The following is a 21,592-nucleotide window of genomic DNA, read 5'->3' as shown; positions in this document are numbered from 1 at the left end:
GAATCAAGATATTAATACCTTTAGCAGCTTAATGATACTTACTGATGAGGTAGTTTAATCTGTTGTCAAATATTACGTTCCTCTGACTTGAAAAACCAAGAGAGAAATTGAAAGCCGATTTTTATTATATTTTAAATTACCGCGAATACACTGAATAGACATAATTGTTAAATCATAATAATATAAGGGCGATTAACCCAATATAGTTTGTCCACGTACGCGTTCTGCCTGTAATGACTGTTGCATAAAAACCTTTTTGTATGGCCTTTATTCATATGGCTCAATTAATTGGTGAATTGTATTAATAACAAATATGTAAAAAGATTACGATTAATTACAAGATGGAGAGAGAGAGAGAGAGAGAGAGAGAGAGAGAGAGAGAGAGAGAGAGAACTAATGATACAAGTGGGAAAAAAAAGAGATTGACCACAGGCATTAATGAGCTTCAAAAGAAAGAAATATAGGAACACTTAATGGCATTAACGACAGAGACAGAAAGAGGCTGACCGGATCCTTGGACCTACAGCGCGAGTGCACTTGGCATCAGGTTTCGCTGGAACGTTAACGAACCGTGACAATGCGAAGACGAACCTACCCATACTTGAAAATAATAATCAGAGCCGTGGGAGAGAGACTCCTATAGATTTAAAATTATTTCTCAAATTGAATATTCTGACGTCGAAATATTTCGAAATATTTCTGGTAAAATAGCACAAGATTACCAATGACGAAGTCAACTAGATGTATTAAAATACCAATAGTCAAGACAATTCTCTTGTGGTTTAATACATTTTAATAACTTTAGTAGCTTTAATGAGACTCACTGATTAGGTAGTTTAATCTACTGTCAAATTTTACGTTCTTTGCCTTGAAAATCCAACAGAGAAACTGAAAAGCGTTTTGTAATAATTTCAACAATGGTGATTTTTTTTTTTTTTTTTTTGTTATGAGAAAATGGATGATACCAGTTACTGAAGAATGAAACTGTACTCTATGTCGACGCCTGGTTTTATTTTCTCTCTCTCTCTCTCTCTCTCTCTCTCTCTCTCTCTCTCTCTCTCTCTCATTGACACACATATCTTGTGTCATGTTTTATCAATTACATATATTTGTCATGTTTTATCAATTACATATTTCTCTCTCTCTCTCTCTCTCTCTCTCTCTCTCTCTCTCTCTCTCTCTCTCTCTCTCTCTCTCTCTCTTAGACACACACACACACACCTCTGTGTCATGTTTTATCAGTTACATCTCTCTCTCTCTCTCTCTCATAGATACACATACCTCTGCGTCATGTTTTATAAGTTACATATATTTCTCTCTCTCTCTCTAACAAACACAGTACACACACACACTAACGTGATACATCTTGAGTTTTACCAGTCACGTAATTCTCCTCCAACACACACACGCACACACTCAGTGGTGTATGACAGCTAAAATGTTAAAGACTTTATTTCTTTCATAATGTCTTATAAGCATCATGATCATCATCGCGCTCATCGTGACTCAGCAGATGAGTGAAACGAATGAATCAGGAATACTGATTAATTCCTCTTAAATTCTAAAAAGTGAAACGTGAATGGATCAGACAAGACGGAGACATCTTAGTTACGTATGACTGAATTAATTTTAAAATTCAACACAGAAACACTGGTAATCATTTGCTGATACACACACACACACAACATCTCGGCGCAATCGAGTTTTCTGTACAGCCGCTACAGCGTATAATCAAGGCCACCAAAAATAGATCTATCTTTCGGTGGTCTTGGTATAATGCTGTAGGAGCCGCGGCCCATGAGAATTTAACCACTGCCCGGTGGTGGCCTATCCTGCATCGTTGCCAAAAGCACGACTATGGCTAACTTTTAACATTTAATAAAATAAAAACTATTGAGGCTAGAGGGCTGTAATTTGGCATGTTTGATTATTGGAGGGTGGATAATCAACATACCAATTTGCAGCCCTCTAGCCTCCGTAGTTTTTAAGATCTGAGGGCGGACAGAAAAAGTGCGGACAGAAAAAAAGTGCGGACAGAAAAAAGTGCGGACAGAAAAAAGTGCGGACAGAATAAAGTGCGGACAGAAAAAATGTGCGGACAGAATAAAGTGCGGACAGAAAAAATGCGAACGGACAGACAAAGCCGACACAATAGTTTTCTTTTCAGAAAACTGAAAAACAAATGTACCGAAAGTTATTATATCATCATACATTTAGTGAACTGCACTGCAAAATCATCGAATGAAAATTCCGTATTTCACAAGAGGTACGTCTTTAGTTAAAAAAAAAAAAATTCATAAAAAAAAAGGCCTGACATTTAACTGCTTAATTGACCTTCTACCTGACAGTAATTTGTTGCCACGATCTGGAATGTTTTCAGGTATGTGTTATTGACCATCTCGAGAGCCGAGTAGTAATTGCCAAAGGTTTTATTGCCAATGTAAGAATGTTTACAGGTGACATTTCAGGGCTGGGCGACTACCGCGCTTTCGTTTCCTCTCATTAAAACTTTTGCCTTCTTCTGCCACGAAGTCTCCGGAGGAGCTGCCTTCTCCTTTGAGGAAATATGGCGAGATGTTTTTTCTTTCTTGAAGTTGCTAAGCTACCGGGATCAATTTGCGAGATTCGTTACTGAAATGGAATATATAGGATTTAGGCCAAAGGCCAAGAGCTGGGACCTATGAGGTCATTCAGCGCTGAAACGGAAATTGACAGTAAGAAGGTCTGACAGGTGTAACGGAGGAAAACCTGGCAGCTGCACTATGATTCAATGGTTAGGAGAGGGTGGATAGCAAGATGGAAGAAAGAGAATATGAACGGAGGTACAGCAAAAGGAGTGAAAGGGGTTGCAGCTAAGGGCCGAAGGGACGCTGCAAAGACCCTTAAGTAATGCCTACAGTACACCACGTGAGGTGCACTGGCGGCACTAACCCCCACCCACCCCCCACAACGGGGGAGATTTCTAGGACTGAAATTATTGATCAAAAGTTCTGGCTATATGACTTCATTTAACATTTTACTGCCTAGTACAATAAATTTCTGATGTAAAAAATTAAATAAACACAATATATGAGAGAAAAAACTATTAAAACAACAATAATATTTTTTGTGGCTAATTTTCCTCTTTCACAGGAAGAAAAAAGGCATCTTTGAAGTGGTTTACATAACTCAATTAAAGACAGTAATTGCTTTATTAGTGGTTTTAATTTTCTCTGCACCACAGAAAGGGAAGATATATCGCCAATTCTGTCACAGACAAACATTGAAAAGTGATCTGTCATCTAAATAAATGAAAAAAATTAAAATAAATAATTTAAAGTCATTTCTCCTACTTGAAATGTGTTCTTTCAGTTAGTCTAGACAAAGATTGAGTTATAGAAACAGAGAAATTTTCTAAATAGCATTGGCTCTAAAAATGTTTTATTTCAGCAGTTCCCACTACAGTCAACTACCAATCAGGTACGTAATTCACTGCTAAGAACAAAAGGTGCCCAGTAAATTTTGCAGAAACAGGCCCAAAGATTTTACCCTAAACCAAAACCCCCAATGTGAGATCGATCTCAGGAAACCGTTATCCCTTATCCCTTCAGGACGCCCTTTGGTTTCTGAAAGTATAGGGGAGAGATAAAGGCTTTATCTCCCAAATCACCGTATCTGGAACCGTGGGGATTATCGCCATGCTCATTATGGTAATCCGATTCCTATTGACGATAGTAAAGGTATTTTCTTAAGTAGGGAAAGGGTTCAAAAATTTTCATACGTTATTTTCTTTTTCTTTATTTCTTAAGCTGTTAGCGTGTTCAGTCGATCTTCAAATTATTAAAAATATTTTAAATATGAATGATTGTGGTACAGTTTTCTTAAGCAGGGAAAACGTTCTGACATTTTCATACGCTAAATTTATACTTTTAGTTTTCTGAAAAGAAAACTATTGTGCCGTCTTTGTCTGTCCGTCCGCACTTTTTCTGTCCGCAATTTTTCCTGTCCGCCCTCAGATCTTAAAAACTGCTGAGGCTAGAGGGCTGCAAATTGGTATGTTGATCATCCACCCTCCAATCATCAAACATACCAAGTTCAAGTCCTCTAGCCTCCGTAGTTCTTATTTCATTTAAGGTTAAAGTTATCTATAATCGTGCTTCTGGCAACTCAACAACACAGGCCACCACGGCCGGCTGAGTTTCATGGGCCGCGGCTCACACAGCATTATACCGAGACCACCGAAAGATAAGTCTATTTTCGGTGGCCTTGATTATACGCTGTACAGAAAACTCGACTGCACAGAAGAAACTTCGGCGCATTTTTTACTTGTTTCCTTTTTTCTTGATCTGTTTGATTATCAAAATATTTAATATATTTTGTATATGACTGATTATGGTACAGTTGCTGTTCCTGGAAGATATCAATATTTCTTCTTGAGCAATAAGTACTCGGGTGTTTTCTTGTTGACATTTCCCAGAATAAAGCGCCATTTCTCTTTAATCTATGACCCAATTAAAGATGATGGGCGGTAATCAAATATCATTTTATTTGCTAAATAAACCAATATTATTATTATTATTTTATTTCAGAGCTAAATAAATCTTATTATTATTATTATTATTGGTCTATTTTTCCTCTTTAATTTATGATCCATTCAAAGACGATGGACAATAATCATCATTATTGCACCAATATCAACTATTTTCTTTCAGAGCTATATAAATCTTATTATTATTATTATTATTATTATTATTATTATTGGTCTATTTTTCTCTTTAATTTATGATCCATTCAAAGACACTGGACAGTTATCATCATTACTGCACCAATATCAACTTTTCTTTCGGAGCTATATAAATCTATTATTATTATTATTATATTATTCCCAAAATCTTGGACTATCCTCCCAGGTCAAAGCCAGCTTAATCTGACCTCAAAAAGGACTACAGCTGAGATTCCTTCGAAAACAGGTAGCGGTGATTCACCTATTGACATCTCGAACTTTTCTTTGTTTTCATTCAAATATTCTCCATTAGCTGTTTTATTATTATTATTATTATTATTATTATTATTATTATTATTATTATTATAATAATAATAATAATATTTAATAATAATAATTTTTATTATTACTGGTTTTCGAAGTTCTTCATTGGAGGGGTGGGTTGAGCTCTCGGCTAGCACGCTGTTGGCCCAGCGTTCGACTCTCCGACCGGCCAATGAAAAATTAGAGGAATTTATTTCTGGTGATAGAAATTCATTTCTCTTCATAATGTGGTTCGGATTTCACAATAAGCTGTAGGTCCCGTTGCTAGGTAACCAATTGGTTCTTAGCCACGTAAAATAAATCTAATCCTTCGGGCCAGCCCTAGGAGAGCTGCTAATCAGCTCAGTGGTCTGGTTAAACTAAGATATACATAAGTTCAACTTAACAAGACTAATAGTGACATAACGGAGAACAAATTTTTCATGAACTGCTAAACATTTTAATAGACGCGACGAGAGAAAAAAAAAGTTTTTAATCGCTAGAGCAAAACACTCGTCTACAAAGAATTTATTCGATTTAACAAATCTGGCTTTCTGAGAATTTAGTGTCTTCTGGAAAACAACAAACTCTCATTATACTTATATGAATATTTATCATTAAGAACGATCTTAATGGTCTTACTCCCTTGTAGAGACTGCAATTATTAACTGAACTTTATGGACGGTGTAGCGGTGGAATTAACAGCGTTTGAAATAGCGGCTGATGCCTTTTTCAGCAATTAACGAGACTGAATGGGTACTTAAGGTGCATAATTAGAAGCTAATAAACTCGGGACAAACATAAGCAGGCAATTAAAGGATAATAATTTAGGGATTAGACCATTCTCACATCAATTAAGGTTTAAGAATTAGCCTGAGAGCTGTTAAGGATGCGCAGAAGGATTCATCGTCCTCGAATCCTATTTGGGCCCTTATGAGACGATCCCAACCCCCCCAAAAAAATTTTTTGTTACGGGTTGCTCCAGGAGCAAGAGCCCGTGCCAGCACAAGGCTGGCTTAATCTTAAACAACAACGACCCAAAAGAAGGTTTTTTGGATTTCCTTAAAATACAATAAAAGAATTCTATTCGGTTTTGAGATTCAATTTATGTTTTGCTCACACGTCAAGATGTAAGGATTTTGTAAAGGGTACTGGTTAATTATATACAATTGTCTTCTATGAGACTTAGCGCATTATGTCACTGTCTTCAATGTACTTGACGTGGAAGGCGTGGGTTCGACTCCTGCTCAAGGTAGGTGCACTTTTATATATAACTCGCGTTAAGTTATTCCTGAGTTGTAGTGAATTTCACATTAGTGTACTATTTGTGGCTTAATATTTATAAGTACAAAAATATGTGCAAAATCAGTAACAAGCTGTCATATATATATATATATATATATATATATATATATATATATATATATATATATATATATATATATATATATATATATATATATATATATATATATATATATATATATATACACATACATTATATATATATATATATATATATATATATATATATATATATATATATGCAGATGCACTCCTTAAGGGTGGGATTAAGTGACCTGCTAACCCAAACCCTTCTTCATCCCCGGCTACGACCCACAACAGTTGACAGGATAACTTATTACCTAAATCCTTACATACGTCGACAGAGGGAAGATGAATGCCAATGGCAAGTCACTATGTAATTACATCATCAGCGCCTCGAATTAAAACCCGGATCTTATCGCAAGTGGGATTACCGAAATTCTCCGGAACAAGGACCGTAATAACGCCACAATCCTAATTCGATACACCTCCATCCAAAGCGCAGGAAATGATCGAAATAATGAATTGTCGAGAGAAAGGACAGACACACCAACACACACACACACACAACAGGCGTCCATTTACTATGGAAATGTAAAAGGGGGGATGGGGAGGGGGGAGATCTGCCCAATCATCTCCATCTTACAGAGTCCCCCCCTTTAAGGCTCTCAGAGCCCGTATGGCCGACCTAAAAGTAGAAGAGACGAACCACCACTCCTACTGTTCCGCTCCTCGTCTCTCCTACTCCCTTCTCTCCGTTCTACAAATAAATGACTGTAATATAAGTTCGTAGGCATTATAATGCAGCTGACCAAATTCATTCTATGTTAGGCATGTTGATAGGGCTGGTAATCACATTCGTTATATATATATATATATATATATATATATATATATATATATATATATATATATATATATATATGTGTGTGTGTGTGTGTGTGTGTGTGTATGTATGTATGTGTATGTATGTATGTATGTATGTATGTATACATACATACATACACACACATACACACACACATATATATATATATATATATATATATATATATATATATATATATATATATATATATATATATATATATATTATATATATATATATAGAATATACTAGTCACTCATTTCACTTTCACCAGATACATATGTAATTGTAATAGCCACAATTACAATTACGTATGTATCTGGTAAAAGTGACCTGTAGATTCTACATATATATTTCAGCCTAAAAAGCAATAAAAACGATTGCCCACTTGGCTGCGATGGTGTGGATGGGTCTATTCCAGCTCTAATAAATGTATCTGAAAACGACAGGTATATATATGTACGAGTGGTAATGGACTTTTATCCTTGTGGTCAGGTCGGCAACGTGACCTCCTTGTGATTATGGTGACACGGGTTCGTTTCCCGCGACCAGACATCACAGCCACTTCAATTTCTTGCACTTGGATCTTACGGCTTTGTAGTGACAAGCATATCCAAAAAAAGCGCGAAGAATTCGAGAAGTTAAGAGGGCATTGTGGCTATTACAATTATAAATATATATATATATATATATATATATATATATATATATATATATATATATATATATATATATATACATATATATATATATATATATATATATATATATATATATATATATATATATATATATATATATATATATGTACATACATACACATATATATAATGCCTCACTTAATTTCCAGTCCCTTTTCCTATCAGCATCATACAAATCTGTTTACTTTGGTAATATCAACCCAAATATAAGACGCATTTGATCAGCTCCATTATATAATGCCTAAATTATTCTACAGTCATTTACTTCTAGAACAGAGGAGGCTGTATGTATGTGTGTATGTATATATATATATATATATATATATATATATATATATATATATATATATACATATATATATATATATACATATATATATATATATATATATATATATATATATATATATATATATATATATATATATATATATACATATATATATATATATATATATATATATATATATATATATATATATATACATATATACATATATATATATATATATATATATATATATATATATATATATATATATATATATATATATATATACACACATGTATGTATGTATATAATATATATAATATATACTAGGTATTTTTATGCATGCAATTTAGTAATTTAAACATTATATTGAGGTTGTTGATAAAATTCGTCTGATACATTTTGATAAAAGCAATGAAAATAATTTAGGCTTAGTAGTGCTCTTGATAATAAAACTGGTTCGGCTTAATGATGCAGTTGATGGAATTCGTCCACCATTCGTTGACATAAACAGTGAAGATGATTTGGTCATAATAACACACCAGATAATCAGTTACGCCTAATACAAACGAACATACGGACTGAACATTTGAGGAATTATTGAAGTTTTACGCATTCTTTCAACTTTGGATACAGTAATATTTCATGATGTAGGCAGTGTAATGCAGATGCTATTCAAGTTTGTTTACTCAAGTTCGTCTAATGTAAACACAGTTCGCACTGACGTAATAATTTATCACTTAAATGAAACTCAAATCAAAAGTCATCCAATATCAATGATTTTATGCAACAAAAGTCATTTAGTCATTGCAGTGCAATTGAAAGCCAAGATCGTCCAAAATAAGTCTGTTTAAATCAAAATTATCTTAACCGCCGTGGAGTAATTTGATTTTAACTTTGCTTGAATTAAAAACATAAAAAATTTTAGGCAGGAGAGAGAGAGAGAGAGAGAGAGAGAGAGAGAGAACATTTCTAACTACCTGCTCAGCTTTTGAATTACAGATTTATCGTGGTTGGTCTTTACACATATATATATATATATATATATATATATATATATATATATATATATATATATATATATATATATATATATATATATATATATATATATATATATATATATATATACATATATATACATACATATATATATGTATATATATACATAATACATACATATATACAATATATATATACAGTATATATGACCATGATTTATCTTTGAATTAAAAGAACTCGAATAGCAGTTGATTAACAATGGTTACATGATGTACAATCATTATATTCATTTAAAATAAACGAGTTGGAGAAAAACTTCAATTAATCGGTAATTACCAAAATCTTTAGTACTTATGTTCGTTTGTATTGGACGTCTCTGATCCTCAGCCGCATTATTGTGCACAGATCATTTCCCTGTCTATATCAATTTATATTAGACAAATTCCATCAGCTGCATTATTAAGCCGGACCAATCTGATTACCAAGAGCAGTACTATTCCTAAATCATACTCATTCTCTGTATCAAAATGCATCAGACAAATATTATCATTAACCTCAATATAATGTTAAATTACTATACTGCATCAAAGTACGTACTTTATATAAACATATATATAATATATATATATATATATATATATATATATATATATATATATATATATATATATATATATATATATATATATATATATATATATATATATATATATATATATATATATATATATATATATATATATATATGAGTGTGCGCGTGTGTGACTCCTGAGTCCCATACTTCTTCATACAAAACCATTCTTTTCCATTCAATTCTTTTCAAGTAACCACCTGATTCCCCTACATACTGAACAGCCTTCCTCTATATTAATATATTTATATATATCACAATATCGTCATATCACTGCAAAAACCCTATTAATTTTTCCACCCCTAGAAAAGGTCTTGTCTCATTTAACCTTTTTTTCAATAAATCCTTCCGTCTGCCTGCTAACTCTTTTCCAGAACTCCTATCTACCTCTTAGACCCTTCCTCTGAGATCCTTTTACTTCCTCCTATCTTCCTCTTAGCCACTGTCTGAGATCCTTTTACTTCCCTGCTACCTTGTCACAGAGCTCTTTCTACCTATTTATTAACCTTTTCCAAGCGGCCCTTCTACATTTCTGCTAACCCTATTGCAAAGCTCCTGCCACTTTCATGCTAACAATTTCGCCGAGCGTCTTCCTTCCTGATAACATTTTGCCGAGCGTCTTCCTTCCTGATAACCCTTTCGCCGAGCGTCTTCCTTCCTGATAACCCTTTCGCTGAGCATCTTCCTTCTTGGTAACCCTTTTGCCGAGCGTCTTCCTTCCTGATCCTTGATAACCCTTCCTTCCTGATAACATTTTGCGAGCGTCTTCCTTCCTGATAACCAAGCGGCGTCTTCCTTCCTGATAACATTTTGCCGAGCGTCTTCCTTCCTGATAACCCTTCCTTCCTGATAACCCTTTCGCTGAGCGTCTTCCTTCCTTATAACCCTTCGCCGGCGTCTTCCTTCCTGATAACCCTTTCGCTGAGCCGTCTTCCTTCCTGATAACCGTCTTCCTTCCTGATAACCCTTTCGCCGAGCGTCTTCCTTCCTGATAACCCTTTCGCTGAGCGTCTTCCTTCCTGATAACCCTTTCGCCGAGCGTCTTCCTTCCTGATAACCCTTTCGCTGAGCGTCTTCCTTCCTGATAACCCTTTCGCTGAGCGTCTTCCTTCCTGATAACCCTTTCGCTGAGCGTCTTCCTTCTTGGTAACCCTTTCGCCGAGCGTCCTCCTTCCTGATAACCCTTTCGCCGAGCATCTTCCTTCCTGATAACATTTTGCAGTGCGTCTTCCTTCCTGATAACCCTTTCGCCGAGCGTCTTCCTTCCTGATAACCCGTTCGATGAGCGTCTTCCTTCCTGAAAACCCTTTTGCTGAGCGTCTTCCTTCTTTGCTGAGCTTCTTCCTTCCTGATAAACCTTTCCCGAGCGTCTGCCTTCCTGGCTCGTTCGCGGCGTCTTCCTTCCTGATAACCTGTTCGATGAGCGTCTTCCTTCCTGATAACCCTTTTGCTGAGCGTCTTCCTTTTGGCAACCCTTTCGCTGAGCGTCTTCCTTCCTGATAACCATTTGGCAGCAGTGTCTTCCTTCCTTCCTGATAACCATTTGGCTGAGCGTCTTCCTTCTAACTCTTTTGATGTCCCTTCCTGATAACCCTTTGGCTGAGCTTCTTCCTTCCTGATAACCCTTTGGCTGAGCTTCTTCCTTCCTGATAACCTTCTTGGCAGCGTCTTCCTTCCTGATAAGTGTCTCTTCCTTCCTGATAACCATTTGATGAGTGTCTTCCTTCCTGATAACCATTTTGCTGAGTGTCTTCCTTCTTGGTAACCAGTTGGCAGTGTCTTCCTTCCTGAGTGTCTTCCTTCCTGATAACCCTTTCGATGAGCGTCTTCCTTCCTGATAACCCTTTTGCTGAGGGTCTTCCTTCTTGGTAACCCTTTCGCTGAGCGTCTTCCTTCCTGATAACCCTTTCGCTGAGCGTCTTCCTTCCTGATAACCCGTTCGATGAGCGTCTTCCTTCCTGATAACCCTTTCGCTGAGCGTCTTCCTTCTTGGTAACTCTTTTGCCGAGTGTCTTCCTCCCTGATAACCCTTTGGCTGAGCTTCTTCCTTCCTGATAACCCTTTGGCTGAGCTTCTTCCTTCCTGATAAAGCGTCTTCCTTCTTGGTAACCCAGTGTCTTCCTTCCTGATAACCCTTTGCGTCTTCCTTCCTGATAACCCGTTCGATGAGCGTCTTTCTTCCTGATAACCCTTTCACTGAGAGTCTTCCTTCTTGGTAACTCTTTTGCCGAGCGTCTTCCTTCCTGATAACCCTTTGGCTGAGCTTCTTCCTTCCTGATAACCCTTTGGCTGAGCTTCTTCCTTCCTGATAACCCTTTTGCTGAGCGTCTCCCTTACTGATATAACCCTTTTGCTGAGCTTCTTCCTTCCTGATAACCCTTTGGCAGAGCGTCTTCCTTCCTGATAACCCTTTGGCAGAGCATCTTCCTTCCTGATAACCCTTTGGCAGAGCTTCTTCCTTCCTGATAACCCTTTGGCAGAGCGTCTTCCTTCCTGATAACCCTTTGGCAGAGCGTCTTCCTGATAACCCTTTGGCAGAGCGTCTTCCTTCCTGATAACCCTTTGGCAGAGTGTCTTCCTTCCTGATAACCCTTTGGCAGAGTGTCTTCCTTCCTGATAACCCTTTAGCAGAGCATCTTCCTTTCTGATAACCATTTGGCTGAGGTTTTTCCTTCCTGATAACCCTTTTGCAGAGCTCTTCCTTCCTTCCACCTAATCCATTTCACAAGAGACACTTTTTCCTCACTTCTCACCCTTTTGCTAGAGCTCCTCCTATATTCTTGCTGACCCTTTCGCAGTGTTCTTACCCTCCTGCATACCTTTTTGCAGAATTCCTACTTCCTTGTTAATCATTTTGCCGAGCTCCTTCTGCCTACTTGCTAATCTTTTTTGCAGCTCTCATTCTACCTACTCGCTGACCTTTTTCCTGCTGACACTTCCATACAGTTCCTTCTACATTACTGCTAACTCTTTTACACAGATCCTTCTCCCATCCTGCTAATCCTCCCCACAAATACTACCATCATCAGTAACGTTTACTTCCTAATACAATGCTACAGTACAGATCAGTCACTTTCATTTCTCACCATCCTTAATAACATTCATGTGCTCCCTCTACCTGGCTTCATCAAGTTAATGTTGCTAACAATCACTTTCATCTTTCCCATTTTACAAAGACTTGAATTTTAAAGTATAAATATAAGAAGAAATGCGATGCACGAGTCATTTCATGCTTCTTTGAACCTGGTTTTCTAAACGCGAACCCTTCAGGAGAATGCAACGTACTCTGAGAAATGCAGACCGCCAATAATACATAAAAAAAAAAATATGAATAAGTACTGAGAAAATTAGAACAATTTACAAGACGGCTGAGAGTGAGGGAGAGCGAGAGACGCAGAAAACACAGTCATAGTAATAACAACTTTTTTTTTTCTCTCTGTTATCATTTTTCTGTGAAGTGATGCGCAGCAGCGTGGGATAAGAGCGAGGGAGCGCGTCTCCCATTTTACTCTTATTTCCTTATAATCCGAGTGGAAAAGCGTAATTACATTTCCGAATCGAATTACGCAAAATTATGACTTGATTCATCTCAAAAATAAAAGGCATTTTTTGCCAGGTGTTCCCCTCCCTCCCCGGCACCCCGCCCCCGACTTACCCCGTCGTCGTTAGTGTTTACCCTGAAGCCTTAAATCAAAATGAGCCTCGCTGTAATGTTTCCTGTAAATGCAGAGGCGACAAAACGCAATGTCTAAAAATATCTGCCTGTAAAGAGAGAGAGAGAGAGAGAGAGAGAGAGAGAGAGAGAGAGAGAGAGAGAGACGCCCCTAATCTCCTCTCACACAGCCATTCTAACAACTACTATGGCTGTGAGCCTGGAAAGAGAGAGAGAGAGAGAGAGAGAGAGAGAGAGAGAGAGAGAGAGAGAGAGAGAGAGAGAGAGAGCAAGGGGAGTGCACCTTTAAGCGGCCTCACGTCAGCCTCGATAACAACAAGGAAGACGACGACGACAACAACGAGAGCCGCAGCCGCCCTTTCATTCAGGTATTGATGCGTCGTCGCTTTGCCTGGGAGATACGAAATGTGGGAAAAGGAAAACAATAACATAAAGAACGTACCCTTCTATACTCGCGCAAAAGCCGACGCCCAAGCCAGCCACAGGCCACGTACTCCCTCTTAAGACACGTGGTAGTGCAGTTAGGTCTAGGGAGAAATTTGGATGATTGCGTTTAATCAGCAAATATTCCCGACGGATTCGTCATTCCTCCTCGGCGCGTAGGATACCCCAAGCGTGATCCTGTTTTTCCTTTATTAGCCGTAGGAGATTCTTTATTGGCGCACGTCTCAGGAAGCTGCGAGGCTCGAGGAATTTCTTAAAGATCAGGTGCCAGCCTGGGCGGCCTCTTACGGATTATATGGCCTTTCTTCTTCTTCTTCTTCTTCTTCTTCTTCTTCTTCTTCTTCTTCCTAAGAACAATTAACCCTCATCGTCTTAGCGACCAACAATGGTAGTTCTTTACATTAAGTGTCTAATTATGTCATTAAAGACCTCTTCGATTCGCAGTTATCTCTGGGCCTTTTCGTTTATTGAACCTTTTGATTTTGTCTGCATTCGCCTCAATTAATTTTTTTATTATTATTTTCATGGTTTCCCATAGATATTCCTCCGTGTGCTTTCCCATATCCTCCCGTGTGCTTGAACGAGTTAAGATGATGCAATAAAAACTTCCTAAGATCTTTGGCCAAGACCCAGGAATCAATCTATAATTCATCTGATGTAGTCTCCACTATTCTTGTTCTAAGGTCGGCCTTGGAAATCTAATCTATCTATTTATCTATCTATCTATCTATCTATCTATCTACCTACCTACCTACCTATCTATCTATCTATCTATCTATCTATCTATCTAGAGAGAGAGAGAGAGAGAGAGAGAGAGAGAGAGAGAGAGAGAGAGAGAAGGGGTACTTACGAAAATATAACTAATTAGTGAATGCGAGTTACCACCCTTATCTCCTATGATGCAAATCCTGTAATACCACATCCACTGTCCAACTTTTCTTGGGCACCTTTCAACCAGACACCTTTTCCTCCGACCTTCAGACACACCTTTACTGAGCTCATCAGAAACCTCTTTATCAGGTACCCGTTTCTTGGAAGACCGTTTCTCAGATGTCATTTCCCACATCCTCAGAAACTCTGTCCTATGTTGTCATCAACTGTGAATATTATCGTTATTACTGCTGGCTAAACTGCAACGCTAGTTGGAAAAACAGACAAAGCAACTCATTAGGGGAAAAGGAGAGAATTAAAGAAAAAACTATATAAAAGAATCTACTGGTCACTGTTTACCAGGTACGTATGTTATTATAATAACCATAATACCCTTGTAACTTCTCGAATTCTTCACTAATCTTAGGTACGTTTGTCGCTGCAAAGCCTAAGATCCAAATGCAGGAATATGAAGAAATTTTGACCGAGAAGATTAACATGATATCTTTCCGATACTCAGCATATAGGTTCGAATCCTGCTACGTAAGTCAGAATTTCTTCATATTCTTGCACTTGGATCTCAGGCTTTGTAGTGACAAGCGTATCTAAAAAGTGCGAAGAATTCGAGAAATTAAGAAGACACTGGGGATATTACAATTACATATATTAAATGAAAAATAAAACGGGAAAATTAGAAGATGGGACAGGTCAATTTTCTAAATTTTGCATTCAATTCCAGATATTTAGGTGCCTGCAAACGTTCTTGGTTGAGGGCTGTAGTTTACATTAAGCCCGATTTACACCAGCGTGAGTTCTTACCCTAAGGGAACAGAAAGCCTAGTGAAGAATTAGAGGAATTTATTTCTGGTGATAGAAATTCATTTCTCGTCATAATGTGGTTCGGATCCCGCAATAAGCTGTAGGTCCCGTTGCTAGGTAACCAGTTGGCTCTTAGCCACGTAAAATAAATCTAATCCTTCGGGCCAGCCCTAGGAGAGCTGTTAATCAGCTCAGTGGTCTGGTTAAACTAAGATATACTTATGGACTTCCATAAGCTGCCAACCGAATAGAGCATATACTTAATCTTATTTCCATTTGCTGAAATAGCAGACGCAGAGGAATACTGAATCCAGGGAGAGGACTGCAATATATACGCAAATAAGACAAGAAAACGTATAACAGTGATTTTCAAAACAAACACAGAGAGATGCATGATGCGTTGTATAGAGAAGCAACATCAATGAAAGGGTATCTGAAGCCTTTGATGCTTTTCTTTGAATATTTGTTCCAGTATGGAAGATATTTCATTCTTAACCTGCTACCAAGGAAATCACACTTTCAGTATCATGCACTGGAACCTTACAGTAGGTATCACATGTCCTCAGATAAAATTTAACGTACACTAATCAGCGATCATCTGAAATCCTACGTCAATCGTTCATGTATTAACATATCTCACATAAATATAAGAAATTTGATTTATCAGATGCTATCACAAGGATCTTGACAACGCACCACGTGACGTTTTTACTTCTGTTATCATTTTTGATATTTATAATCTTCACTTCTGAATATTAGATGAAATGGATGAATGATTTCATCTGGAATATTGTTTATCTCTTATACTGACTACTAAATAAATCTCATAGTCTAACTAATGGAGGAATTTAATTCAAAATCATCTGTTTTATTTCACCTCATTCTAGTTTTTATCGTTAGCGCTACCATCAGTACGGTTATCAGTACAAACCAGGAGGGTGCATTTCCTTTACATTATAAAAATGGACTGAGTTTATGTATATATATATATATATATATATATATATATATATATATATATATATATATATATATATGTATATATATATATATATATATATATATATATATATATATATATATATATATATATATATATATATATATATATATATATATATATATATGTATATATATATACACACACATCTTTATATGGGGTCGCTGTTTTATTATTAAAGTAAATGAAATCATGTCCCTGTTAATTGTGTCTCTCCATCTGTATGTATATATATATCAGGTTACTTAAATGGAATCAATCATCAAACAAATGCTCTCACTTATTACGAAAATTGATAAAATCCGCTGTGGCAGGCAGTGGCACTTTTAACCTTCGCTGAGCTAATAGCTGACAGGAGATCTCCCATTTAGATGTGGAAATCAAATAACTTGACACATTTGAAATTCCCCCCTTTTTTTTCCTCTTTCTTTTTTTCCAGGTTTACAGCTTTTAGGCCTAATTGCATCGGGTTAGAAACTTAAAGCTGACCCGCTCTTCCAGCGGTAAGCAAAAGCTTAAACGGTAACAGGGAAATACAACCGAATAGAATCTGGCACATACATACATTACATGTAGTCACATATAGGGACATGCACGTGTGTTCGTGTATAAATACGTACATATATGAATTCGTGCATGTAATCATGTACACATAAGACTTATACAAATAACAACACAGATATGACATACGAGATACTATATATATATATATATATATGTATATATATATATATATATATATATATATATATATATATATATATATATATATATATATATATATATATATAACTTAAAGAAGACATTTTATGTTTGATTTATCTCTTATTTTCTCATTCTCCCGCATCATCGGTGCTAAACATTTTTGTTATCGCATTCTTCGTCGTGTTTAAAACTGATATGTGTCTTATGTATGTATGTTTAAAATTGATATGTGTGTATATATGTATATATATATATATATATATATATATATATATATATATATATATATATATATATATATAGATATATATATATATATATATATATATATATATATATATATATATATATATATATATATATATAGACATATATATATATATGTATGTATTATGTTATGTATTATGTATGTATACTTACTTACATATAAGCACAAAGATATTCATACGTATATAACACGATCAATTTTCAACACGACGAAGAATGTGATAACAAAAATGTTTAGTACCGATGATGCGAGAGAAGGAGAAAATAAGAGATAAATAAAAAACTAAAAAGCCTTCTTTAAAATATCAGTCAAATCGTTTCAATGTAGGGAACGGCATTTTCATTGTCATATCTGAAAGATCACTATAGTCACGCTACATAACCGTACGGCAAATGATTACGTCTATAACATTGTTGGCAAAGATTGTATCTGTAATTTTGTCTGCAGAAGAATACATCGGTGGTATTTCCACCAAATGACTGTACCAGTAATGATGACTGCATCTGTAATATTCAAATGACAGCAACTTCAGTATTCTCTGCAGAGGAGGACATCATCTGCAGTGTCCCGGAAGAGGAGACCTGATCCGCATTATACCAGCAAATGATGATTTTTTTGTAATATTGTCCCCAGAGGTCTGCATCTGCTTCAATGCCAGCAAAACGATGCATTTGTACTGTTATCAATTGGAACACAGCAACTGTACTATTACTAATGAACCATTGCATCCGTAATATTGCATGCAAAAGATTATGTTGATAGTATTCCTCGCAGAGGACTTCAACTGTAATGTTTCCAGCAGAAGACTTCATCCTTAATGTAACTCAAAACAGTTCAGCTGTAATAATGATAGGTGAACGTTGTATCTGTAATATTGCATACAGCAAATTACGACACTAATATTGCCTGCAGAGGACTGCTTCTGTAATTAAATATACTAAACACTGCAACTTTATTATTAACTGAAAAGGACTGCATCTGTAATATTCCAAGCAGAGGTCTGCATCTGTGATACTACGGACAGAAGACAGCATTTGTAATATCAGCAGAAAAAGGCTCTCTTAAATATAATCCGCTGAACAATCGACTGTAATAGTGACTGCGAAGGACTGCATCTTTAATGTTCCCAGCAGAGGACTGCAACTGTAATATTACAAGCAAAAAACTCCGTCTGTAATATAATCCGCAAAATAATGTATCTGCAATATTGATTGTGGAGGATGCACCTGTCATATTCCCCCTAAAATTAGTTGCCAACTTCCGCCAGCAGAAATACCACGTTAATATTTAAGAGTAAAACCTATTATTATCTTTATATCACATATTACGTGAAATCGCCGACAAATATATAACAAGTAATAAATGCGCCGAAGTGTCTTCGGCGCACTCGAGTTTTCTGTACAGCGTATAATCAAGGCCACAGAAAATAGATCTATGAGCTGTATGAGACGCGACCCATGAAACTCTCAGCCGGCCGTGGTGGCCTGTGTTGTTGCGTTGCCAGACGCACGATTATGGTTACTTTAACCTTAAATAAAATGAAAACTACTGAGGCTAGAGGGCTGCAGTTTGGTATGTTTGATGAACGGAGAGTGGATGATTAACATACAAATCTGCAGCCCTCTAGCCTCAGTAGTTTTTAAGATCTGAGGGCGGACAGGCGGACAGAAAAAGTGCGGACGGACAGACAAAGCCGGCACGATAGTATTCTTTTCAGAAAACTAATAAGAAAATGCAGACAATAACGAAACTTGCAAAATGGCATAAGTCTTGCTTGTAATTACAAAACACACGAAGCGTACATGATCTGGAACTTCCTTTGATTACCTATTGTCCGCGACAGGAAAAGGAAGAAATAATCACTTTTTTTCTTGTACATAAAAAGAAGTATTACCTGCCAGGAGAGACAAGAAAGTAATATCTCTCTTTCCATAAGTCATGAAACGATTAAGTTATCATTTCTGTGTCAAAAAAAAAAACAAGTGAAAATATTGATGACATCAAAAAGATTACGTATCTAGTTAAGCAGAAAAAAAACCCTCGTGTATGCTAATGAAATACAGAATGCAATGATAATTACATTGGTGTGGTAGATCGTACCAACAGATTGTAAACACGAGCGACCCATCGCACACGACGTTACGTGCGTCAAACGACGGAACCGCACGTGACGGGCAGATGTTAGTAACAGCGCCATAGATGTGAAGTCGATACTATATCATAATTAATGCCGGCGTCCACACCCACGCCCTTGCTGCTGAATAAGGGATTTCCCCATGACTGTTGCACGGCGAGGGAATACCGAAGCCATTGACAAAACGGTCGCCCTCAATCATCGTCCGCGCCGCCATACTCCGTGATAGAAATAGATCCGATGCTCCGGCTTTATGGCTATGGGAAAACACTCATCATCCGTGACCAATGGACTGCATACAAATAAAGCCCTTTGGTTTATCATTACGACTTCTGCCCGAGATGATCCATGCGATTCATCCATTCTGTCTAGTGTGCGTTCGGGTTTCATGCCGGGGAACGCCACTGGCGGTCGTTCCACCTCCCCCCCAACCCTCTTACCCCATCCTTCCCCCTCCCCCACCCCCTCCGGTCAACACAACACACACAACACACACACACACACCTCCCGTTCCCCCTAAAAGGAAACCGCATGCAAGCGCTTGCAGGGGGCGCCCGATCGATTGTTTCTCCGCATGCCGACAAGTGTGTTGTACAGTACGCGTGGATTTACGCATTGCAGGATATGTCTTCTTCTACGTCTGCGAATTCTTCCTCCTCCTCCTCCTCCTCCGAGGATTCCTCGTATTTCCGACACGATCATTATCGGGTTCGCGGCACGACGTTCGTGCCGATCCTTCGTCCGCAGTTTGATGGCACAGGCTGGAGGGGATAATCTTCGGAGCGCCAAAATCGATTCGACAACTTCGCAGTAGCTAAGGCTCTAAGCAGTCCGACTCGACTCGACTCCTTTTAACCTCAGGGAAATCACAGCCTTACGAAATCCCTGCTTTCACAGACTATACAAGATATACCAGAAATTGATCTGACCATTCTTTGCCTTTTTTTTTTGATAAATAATCTTTAAATAACTATATAAAACACCCTACTTTCGACTCCTTTTAACCTAGGGAAAATCAGAGCCTTTCTATATCCCTTCTTTCATAGACTATATAAGATATACAAAAGTATACTTGATCATTCTTTGCCTATATATTTCATAAAATTTCATTAAACGATAAAAAATAACCCACTTTCAACAAGCCTCGCAACACTCGCCACGCCCCAACTTCCCTCATTGCACAATGACCCCAGGAAAGTTAAAATCAATCAATCATTTCTCACTTAATCTGCGGAAACCAGTATTCCTCGAACTGCACGGTTTGGTGACTTCTGACGGAATTCCAGCTGGTTTCTTTCAGCCAGAGATTTATAACCTTTCACCCTCGAAGAGGCCGGCGGCGGCTGACCTTTTTACGGCTGTGGGCTTCATCACTGTCTAGAACCAAGGCCTAGAGAAGTTACACCTTCGGTTTTGTTAGAGTATTGGGGTAGGCCGTCCCGCCAGCCTAAGGTGCTGAAAAGTCTCATCTTTATTTGGAAGAAGATTAAGCGATTTAGAGCGATGCCAGAAGGATATACATCGATAGCATGAAAATATGAATAGTACAGAAAACAGATCAATTGTCATACAATTAAGGGGAGCCTCAAGGAGTTGTTACTTTTGGGTTCTCAGCAAGTTATTTTTGGGATGAGGTTGCTAGCCTCACGCCCTTTTTAACCCAGTAGAGACACAACAGTCGACCACTAAATGAGTCAATAACCAGGTCAAATGATGGCAAAGGTCACATATACATGTATATATATACATATATATGTATATATATAATTATCAATATATATATATATATATATATATATATATATATATATGATTGTATGTATATAATACTGAAGATGCTTTCTTTGACAACTGTTTCTTTATCAACTGGTTTAC

At 37.0% G+C, this 21,592-nt stretch overlaps 2 protein-coding genes across 2 annotated transcripts in view; both read right to left on the bottom strand.

The window, feature by feature from the left end:
- Positions 1 to 21,592, bottom strand: part of LOC136825441 (sodium/mannose cotransporter SLC5A10-like) — a 405,606-nt gene that overhangs the window by 294,405 nt on the left and 89,609 nt on the right. The window lies entirely within an intron of this gene.
- On the bottom strand, positions 10,346 to 19,934 carry LOC136825191 (axoneme-associated protein mst101(2)-like). The gene is made up of 3 exons (XM_067081217.1): positions 19,831 to 19,934; positions 14,210 to 14,268; positions 10,346 to 12,516 (listed from the first exon to the last, which is right to left on the bottom strand). Exons 1-3 carry the CDS (start codon positions 19,932 to 19,934, stop codon positions 10,346 to 10,348), a joined length of 2,334 nt encoding a protein of 777 aa, XP_066937318.1.

This window comes from Macrobrachium rosenbergii, chromosome 37, assembly GCF_040412425.1.
Source record: "Macrobrachium rosenbergii isolate ZJJX-2024 chromosome 37, ASM4041242v1, whole genome shotgun sequence".
NCBI classification, from domain to species: Eukaryota; Metazoa; Arthropoda; class Malacostraca; order Decapoda; family Palaemonidae; genus Macrobrachium; species Macrobrachium rosenbergii.
The sequence above is the reverse complement of the archived record's forward strand: the minus strand, read 5'-3'. Positions and strand labels throughout refer to the sequence as shown.